Source organism: Chinchilla lanigera, unplaced genomic scaffold, assembly GCF_000276665.1.
Source record: "Chinchilla lanigera isolate Chin_1 unplaced genomic scaffold, ChiLan1.0 scaffold00021, whole genome shotgun sequence".
In the NCBI taxonomy this organism is placed as follows: Eukaryota; Metazoa; Chordata; class Mammalia; order Rodentia; family Chinchillidae; genus Chinchilla; species Chinchilla lanigera.
The window spans coordinates 15294610-15303829 of NW_004955422.1; the positions used below are offsets into that span (position 1 = coordinate 15294610).

Sequence of the window (9220 nt, forward strand, 5' to 3'; positions counted from 1 at the left end):
CACCTCTCCCAGTAGCCTATGAGATCCTGCTAAGCTTCTTTCTTCCTCTTTTAGGGATTATGAACATTTGACAGAATGCCTCCTTTATTCATTCAACAAATATTTTATCAAGCTTTATGCTAGAGGAAGCAGAGGAGAGATAGAAGTTTGCTGCTAGGAACTCCCTCAAGGAATTACAATATTTACTCCTTGCATGTCCTGAAATATTCAGGCCCTAAACACGATCTTTTTTTTTTCCCCTAACCTAAGTGCTTGTAAAAACTTCTTTGAAATGTGGGACAATTATGCAAGGCCAAAAAAAAAAAAAAAGTATCTAGAGCAAATATTTAACTTTGCCTTTGGTATGTTGAAGTCACCAGCACATGTAAATCTCTCAGGCATGTTCTATAAGAGTGACTTAAAGATACATATACATACATATATCCATTCTTCGTGGGGGGTACAGATGATTTTGCCTACTGTTAGTGTTCAAGACTGGACCCTGGTGCAAGACCTCTACCCTCAGCCCAAACCCATAAGACTGAAGACTCTGCAGGCCAGGAAACACCATCCCTTTCCATTATTGAAAAACACAGGACAAAAGAACTCAGTAGTTTGGATGGAGACACAGCTCCTGCAGGGTAGAGTTGGTGAATTGAGCGTCTGGAGGAGTTCTAGGCCACGAGCACACAGGGACTGGGGACCATGCCAGGGCTCTGAGCTGGGGGCAGAGGCTCTTGACAGGCTCCTTGGGCTTTCGCAAGGCCAGCAATTCCGGAGTCCTTGGTAAAATAGGATCCCTGGGTGACTGCAGAGGGTGCCGCTTGGCCTCTAGGATTCCTCTGAGCAGTGGCTCTTCTCTCCCACTCCCACCTCGGCTCGCGGGGCAGTTGTTGGAGACAGGTGTCTGGCCCCTGGGGAGAAGGTGCCCAGACCCCGCGGCCTGGGAAGCAGCAGCTGTGAGTTGCCCAGGTACAAAGTTTTTACTGGCTCTGCTAACGCTTCCTGTGTACTCGGGCTCTGCTTCCGAATCCTATTAAAATACTCCAAGGTGGAAGCCGGCCGCGTTCGGGATAATCATGCAGAATGAGCCGGGCTTTACAACATGAAGGGACTTTCTGGTCCGCTGGGCTGCTGGGGGAGGGGGTTCGTGAGCCACGCAGCCCGCGGCGGGGCGGGGCGGCTCTGGGCGCCTGGCGTCTCCAGGGGTTGCTACAACAGACCCCGCTCGCCAAGCGGGAGCGCCGGGGCAGGTGGGGCGGTGGCGGGAGGGGTGACGCGGACCCCTGCGCCGCCGAGAGAACCCCTCCTCCCCCTGCCCGGGCCCGCGCCACCCCCCGAGCCCCTACTCTCGGGCTGCCGCACGGGGCGGGGCCGCGGCGCTCCTTCCCCGACACCTGAGCCTCGGCAGCGGCGGCTCCCGCGCTCCGGTCCCCGCGGCCGAGCCAGGTGAGCGCGGACTCCGGCCCTAGGCGGGGGCTCGGGCCCGCCCCCAAAGCGCGGGCCGCCGTGCGAGCAGGTGAGACCGCGGCTGGGGGCGCAGGGCGCTGCGGGCACGAGCTGGAAAGGACAGTAGGTTGCCCCTAGATACCCAACCCTATTCTCTGAGCCATTTTGGGTGCGTCTTGATTCCAGGAGCACTAACTACCTGGTAAGCGCAGAACTGGACCCACAGAGGCTGGGGGCGGGGGACTGGGGAGACGATGCGCGCGTGCAGGTGGGGCTCGCTTCTCTGAGGAGACACCCCACCCCCACGGCTTCCCAACGGGGCAAAGACCGGTTTTTAAAGCTTTGGGAGCAGCCTGGGCTCAGAGTGCAGGAGCACCCTCTTTGTCCCCTACCACCTCTAGTTCTTCCTGCCGCTTCCCCTGGGACAGCGCAGGTGGATCAGCCTCCGCCCCTCGCCTGAGTCGGCCTGCCGTAGGTCGCCGCCCGCCTCTCGCGGACGTGGGCCAGCAAACCAGGCGGAGGAGCGGGCGCGGGGCCGCCAGAGGGCGCAGACCCTGCCGCTGTGCAAGGTCCCTAGAGACCCCGCTGCGGTCGCCCCAGCCCTACCAGCCTAGCGCGCGGAAGTGCAGCAGCCGGGTCCAGGGAGCCGGTGCCTGCGCTTCGGGTGCGGGCAGGGGGCTGGCGGGCCTGGCGCCCCAGTCTCCGGGGTCGCGCGGAGCTCCCGCCGGGTGCCCGACCCCTGCCGCCACGCTTTTCTGCAGGGGTGTTGGGACCCGGCGGGCGCAGGGGAGCGGCCCCCGCGTCCGGCCGCCATCGCCTGTGAATTATGCAGAAGGTTGGCACCGGCGCGCTCGAGTTGCTCAAGTTTCCCTGGCAACTTTCGCCCGGGCATCCCTCCTCCCCCGCGGCGGGCAGCTCCGCCTGCGCGCCCGCGGCCGAGGCGCCTCCACGGGGCGGCCCGGGCGCGCCCAGCGTGGGGAGCGCTTCCAGAGACGCAGACCTCGCACTCGCTCCCTGGGCTGGGGCCGAAGACTGAGCCAGCAGGCGCGACCCCTGCAATCCACGCGTTGACTTCTCCTAGGAGCAGCCGGTGTGGGGCTCGCAGTGGATTCCGCCGCCAGGCTCCGGGGGTTGCTGTAGACCTCACCTCCTGAGTTCGAGGGTCACCGTGGACCTCGCTGTCTGGGCGTGGAAGGCGAGGGGATCGCCAGTGGACCTCGCCGCCGGGGTCCCGGAGTCGAGGCGCGGCGCCCTCCCGCGGATGCCCAGTTCTGGGTGGGTAGACGCGCGGACAAGGTTCTCGTTTTCTGTGCGGCTGGGGGCGCCCAGAGGGGCAGAGGAATGGTTATAGTGACTGAATTTTGGCGGCAGAGCTTTTAAAGGGGCTCTGGGCAGCTTGATCAGAGAAGGTGCTGGGGCCCGCGGGTGGAGGATTAGGCCAGAATACGTGGGGCTGATGGCTGTAGGTAGAGTATGCTCCTGGAAGCCCTCCGAGGTCATCCGAAAATACTGTAGTGGTTTCCACGTGGTAATTCGAGGTTGTAAATTGGATAGGTGTGTGACCTGTTTCTCTTCTAAACTCAAGTTTGAACGTTAAATGAGGTCAATTAGATAATTAAGCGGAGCTCCTGAAAGCAAGGAGGTAATTTTGGAAGTCCCGTAGGGGATAGTGGTTTGACCTCTACCTGGAATTCGACCCTCGACCTCGCCGACCGACCGGGGAGGTTCTGCTGGCCAGGGATCTAGTGGAAGTCATCGTGGATCCAGGTCCCCTGCTATCCATATTCTGTAATAGTGACGACCTGGTGTGGGCACCAAACCTGGTGTGGAGGGGAGGGGACAGTGGGATGTCTAGAGGCTCTTGCATTTGGAGACCCTAGTTTTCCAATCACTTGTAGGTCGCAGCCAGACTGCCTCTGATCAAAGCAGTGAATCTTCCATTGCCTGGGCGTGAGGCGGGGAGCTTTGCACTGCTAATTAAGGCAGGGGTAGTGCATGTGGCTGTTTTAAGGAGGGTTAATAGGTGGTAGCTGTGGGCTTTTACCCCAGAAGTTAGTATCCCTAAAGAGGGCATGAGAGACCCTTGGTGCTGTCCAAAGGAGGCTGTCATAATAGTGGCTGAATGTTAAAACTTCTGGAAGCAATGTTCTCAAGGAAAGGAAACAAATTCCATTATCATGCTAGGAAAACTTCCAAGAAGGAGGATATGGGTGGAAAGCTGGTTCATTCTCTGGGCCTCTATGCAGGAGGCTGGGATTCAGGTGTCAAAGGAGCTCTTTATGAATAAGGTGATTTTGGCTTTTAAAGGTAGGTCCCTGGGGGCCCTGTTGACAGCCCTTGGCTGCTTTTAACAAATTTAGATCCTCAACAGGGAGGGAGAAGCTCTGCCCTACTGTCTCTAGCACCGTTTTCTTTAGCAAGCCCTGTTCGTATTCGGTAAGTTCCCAGATGTTTCTAGGCTTATTTAGTTGTTGCTCTGGATTGTGAGTGTGGCCCCCTGCTGGTGTCTTGGGGCCCCTACCAAGTTCAGGGGACTTGATCCAGGCCCTGGGAGGGTGGGAGGTGGATATGTAGGAGACAGGATTATTGAGGCTGAATTCAGATGGGAGGAAATCTGACCAGAGGAAGGTGAGAGAATTGCAAGATAACATTGGATTTCATATTTCAGCAGAGTGAGAGGAGGGCAGTCCAACTGAGAATAGGCCAGCAGTGGGCCCAGACACAAAATACTCCTAAGAGTGGACTCTTGTAGAAAGAGTTCCTTAGCATGCTTGCCTTATTTCTGAGTATATAATGGAGTCTTAAGGGATAGAGTTCTGGGATTCCTGTGCGTCCACCATGAGTAATGGGGACTTCTCCAAAGTGGAGCACAATGTGGGGCCTAGGAGTGTGTGTGGAGGCCTAGAGGCCAAAGTGGAGCCTGCAGGGCCTAGGGGTGTGTGTGGAGTCCTGGGGTAGCTATGGACAACGGCATCTGACCCTAGGGTCTCCTTACCGGGCCGGGAGAGCCTCCTTCTGAGCCTGAGAGTGGCTCTTAGGGCAGCCAGAAGGGCATGGTCAGAGGGAACTGACATACACCGCCTCTCCAGGAAGCCCTAGTTATCCCTAAGCACTGTGAATCTGGTCGAGGGACACTTTAGACTCCTTCATCCAAATGACCTCATTAATTTCCTGAAACTCTCTACCTGGACCATCATGGAGTTTGGGGAGCAGAGAAGGGAATACTGCACACAAGTCTGTCTTTTTTACCTTTGGAGCCCCCAAACCCTTCTCCTGGGCTTTGGATGAATGAATTACTTACTGAAAGACTGTGAATAGATTGAGTCCCCCCTTCCCTTGACCCCAGACCCTGTAACATTTGTGTTGGGTTGTAGCACCTAAAACCAGAGACCTGTCATTCTCTACTGGCACAGCTGATCTAGGGCTTTCTCCACATGTTGAATCCAAATGAGATCATCACTGAAGGACCTGCTGCTATGTGCCAGGCCTGGAGCTGCATGCATGTTGCTACCCCTGGGAGTGTCCAGGCTGGTGGGGGCAAAGAGGAGTAGCAGGACAGTGAGTGCAGGTGCCCAGGGGTTGTGATAGAAATGTTTGTGGGGTGCTGAGTGTAAAGCACAGCAAGTGTCCCTAGTGTGTGTGCAGGAGGGGATATGAAAACATCTAAAAGAGGTCTGGGTTGTTTGACTGCATTCCTGGGACTGAGTGCCTTTGGCAGAAATGATGTAGTCTCGGTTCCAAGGTGGGAAAAGAACCACCAGCAGGTGCAATAATAATAGAGTCAGCAGCTGGGATATGGAAGCCCTCCTTTCTCTGTGTGTGCTTGCTTGCTTTACTATGCTTTGTTTTGCTTTCTTTCTTCCTTTCTTCCTTTTTTTTGAGTCAGGGTCTAAGTTGCCCTCAAACTTGTGATCCCGCTGCCCCAGCCTCCTGAGTAGTACATCCAAATTAGCTGGGATTATAGGCATATGTCCCCATGGTAAGTTACTCTTGCTATCTTAAGTCCCACTAAACCTGAGAAGAAAGTCACCACCAATTACTATTCCTGTTTTATAGAATCGGGGTCCGGAGGCTCAGGGCAGTGAAGCCACTTCTTGTAGGTCCCACAGCTCGTGTACATGGGCTGGGATTGTACCTGGACATCCTTGACATCCTGGGGAAGCCAAGCCCTTGGGTCCCCCATGCTGCCAGGACTCAGAACACATCACCAACTGGGAGAGTGCAGCTAGAAGGCAGTGAGAAGATTAGTGGTCTTGTTTCTGTGGTAGGAAATTGAATGATAGCAGGTAAAAGCGGTTTCTAATCAGATTTCTTCCTTTCTTTTTCCTCTTCTCCATACTCCCCATACTAGTGATTGAACCCAGAGCCTTTGCATTGAGCTACAGCTGCAGACATTTTTTATTTTATTTTTTTTTAAATTTTGAGACAAGGTCTTACTATGTTGCTACATTGCCTAATCTGGACTCCAGCTTGTGATACTCCTGCTCAGAGTGTTGGTATGGTAGGCTTGCACCATCATGCCTGTCAGATCTCTTGATAGGAAATGGTTTTTGTTGTTGCAGAAAGCAGATTCAGGAATTGATTTGACCAGCTAATGTGTGTTTTTATCTCATTGGCACTGGTGGGACTGCTGAGGTTGTCTTTGGAGTATCTCTCACATAAGCCTTCCCTTTAGGGGTTTCTAGTCTTAAACAGGGTAGGGGAATATGCCCGCTGATGCTTGGTACCCTGAGCCTGCCCAGGGCTCAGGAACAGCAACCTGGGTCACTCTGGATGCATGGCTCGATGCGTTATTGCAGCACATACGTCACTTCCTGGGGGATTAAGCTCTTAAAAGCCTGCCAGCTGTTGGGAGTTTGGGGTAGCAGCAGCAACAAAGCAGGGTTTCCCTGACTGGCTGCCAGATGTTGGTGCTGAGCTGAGGCCTGGCACCCAAGGACGGGGACAGTGTTTGGGTATGCATTGTCCAACCCTCTCCCTGGGCCCTTGGAGCAGTGCAGTGGGAGTGTATGGATTGAATCAGGGTGGAAACTCCTTAACAGAGGCCACACATTCCAAATGGTGGGCCACAGGGGTGCAGACAGGCTCCTGGTCCTATCTGGCAAATGCTAATGGCAAGTTCCCTTGGGATTCTGTTTGCAAGAGTTCTGGGAAAACACCTTGAGAAGTCTCAAGTTTTTAGGAAATAGGACAGTTGAAGGAAGGTCTTGGTAGGTGATTTCTGCCCCAGGACAGTGACATCTAGATGATGGTACTGACAGATGATGTGACTTCTGAGCTGTCCACAGGCCAGGCCTCTGAGCCTAGAGCCTGGCACCTCATGATTCCCCTGCAGATTTGAGGATGTCCTGCCTGAGATGCTGCCAGAGTGGGGAATGGCCTAGGTCCTTCTCTGGGGCTCTGCTGTATGCGTGGTGCTTGGGCCCGAAGAGGGAAGGGGAGAGAAGTGGGGACCCAGTTGGGATGGGTCACAGGAGGCCTGGAGCCTGGAAGGTGGGGTTGCCATTGACCCCAGCAGAACTCAGGCCTAGAGCCCACATAGGCCAGGAGCTAGGATTGCCCCAGCTGGTCTGGGAGGGTAGGTGGGATATAAGACTTCAAGCTTTATATTTTCCGCAAATTCACTACTGATCCCTCAGCATGGAGGGTCTTGCAGAGGGGCACTGTGAACAGGCCCTAGAGACTGGGTGTGGTGGCAGATGAACATTTGATAACGGGAAATCATCATGGTCATTGCCCGTCATGGTACCAGGCTTTGCCTCCCTCAGTGTCATTCAACAATAAGAAGTCACAGAAGCCATCCACTACTGACTTCCTTGGGATGTTACAGACAGAGGAGCAGCTCTGGCTGCTTTGGGTCCAGTGCTAGAACTGCAGCCTTGGGGCAGTGGGTCCCTGGCTGGAAGCATATGCCAGCACCAGCAGGGATCATTACACCCTGGGTGTTTACCAAGTGGGTGCAGGGGAGTGTAGGGTGAAGGCCATGGGTAAACAATGAGTTTTCTGTGGAATGTGAACCCAAAGTCCAGAGAGGGCTGGGAATGGAATTCCTGAAGATGGTAATGGCCAGCCTGGATTTGCTGTTAATCATTCCCTAAACACAAAGACAGGAACAAATAGCCTGTTCCTGATTCCTAGAGCTCCTATAGCTCCTTGAAGTGCAACAGTGTGTGTTCATCACTTCCTTGGAAGTAGGGAACATGGTCTGTTGCTAAAGCAACAGGAATGCCTGCATTTGGTTTGTTTGCATCTGTGGGGTCCCTCTGGGGAGTGCCTCTGGAGTTTAAGTGGCTCACCCTGGGTGCTGGTGAGTTTTCTGTCTGGTCTACACAGGACCCTCCTGGGGATTGTTCTGTCATTTTAGAGTCTGCCTGTCTTTGACAAAGCTTTGGGGCAGTGGGAGTTGGATGCCCACTTTGGCCAAGGTTAAGAGGGAGAGATGTGCCTGTCAGAAGAGCAGGCTGCTGTGGACCCCAAGGCCATTACATGCTTAGCTGTTTCGGCTGGAGGGCTCGTGGTCCCACAGTGATGGTAGAAGCTGGGCTTTCCTTAACACAGTTTCTGCCCTCACCTTGGCCTTGGGTGGGTGTGGTAAGCAGGGATGAGGTGTCCTGGGCCACTGTCCCCCAAGCCCCTACTGTTTAGGGGTGGCGGGGGCACCATGAACCAAATAATCTCTTGAAGTTCTTCCATTTCCCTTCTTTTATGGTCTTTGTGGGGACTGCACATGGTGAAAGTCATACTTATGGTAAATGTGGGCACTTGGCAGTGAATTTCCTGACGCACAGCCATGTCATCATCCCCACTACAGCCGTGGATAGACTCTGGGACCACTCTGCCCTTTCCCAGCAACAGGCCAGGACAGAGGAATGCTGACTGACCTTATTGGAGGTCTCATGGCTGGGCTTGGAAAGGTGATCACTGTGCAGAATGGTGTGCCAGCCCCTTATCTGTCTCTCGTTCATCTTGGGACATGCTAGTCTGTCTTGCTATTTGCTTTCAGATGAAGAGGACAGGGAAGCACAGCAGTCTTCAAAATCAGAGTCTGAGGGCTGCTTTCCTCGCTTAGGAAGGGATATTTTTGTTTTTGTTTATTTGTGATACTGTGAATTGAACCCAGAGCTATTGCATTGAGCTATGTCACCAGTCTTTTACTTATTTTGAGACAGGATCTTGCTAAATTGCTCATGTTGGACCGGGACTAGAGATCCTCCTACCTCAGCTTCCCAGAATGCTGTGATTACAGGCATGTGCCACCACAACCAGACTGATAGAAGTTTTTAAGGACCCAGAAAATTTTTGTGTATGTGCATTTGTGTACTGATAACTTGTCTTATGGGGAGTTTAAAAAGAGAACTTAAATCCGCACCCTATGGGGCAAAAAAGATCTAAGTTGAAGCCCCAGTGTGGGTGACTTACTGACTTAGCAACACCCTGTCTCAAAAGATAGAAAGGGATGAGAAGGTAGCCCAGTGCAAAGGCCCTGGGGACAATCTCCCATACCACAGACATTATTAATATACTTAAGAGGAGCAATAATAAATTCATTACATATTAACGTAAATAACAGAAACATTTTCCAGAAGAGGACTAATCAGAAACAAAGCAAACCAAAAACCCCAATTATTTTCTTTTTTTTTTTTTTTTTTTTTGGTTTTTCTTTTTTTTTTTTGGTCTTTCTAAGACAGCGGGTCACGACATGACGCAGTTCAGACTGGCCTTGAGCTCACTTTGCAGCCCAGGCTGGTCTCAAACTCACACCGATCCTCCCGCCTCAGCCTCCCAGAGGCCA

At 53.4% G+C, this 9220-nt stretch overlaps 1 protein-coding gene across 3 annotated transcripts in view; it reads left to right on the forward strand.

Moving 5' to 3' along the window:
* Positions 1-1190: 1190 nt before the first annotated feature.
* Shank2 (SH3 and multiple ankyrin repeat domains 2) overlaps positions 1191-9220 on the forward strand; it is a 522268-nt gene continuing 514238 nt past the window's right edge. For 2 of the 3 annotated variants that reach the window (XM_013514155.1, XM_013514157.1), the window contains exons 1-2: positions 1191-1498; positions 2510-2703. In XM_013514155.1, the coding sequence (XP_013369609.1) occupies positions 2690-2703 (14 nt within the window). In that variant the 5' untranslated portion in view covers positions 1191-1498; positions 2510-2689. The remainder of the gene's footprint in view (positions 1499-2509; positions 2704-9220) is intronic. The other variant, XM_013514156.1, reaches the window with a different exon arrangement.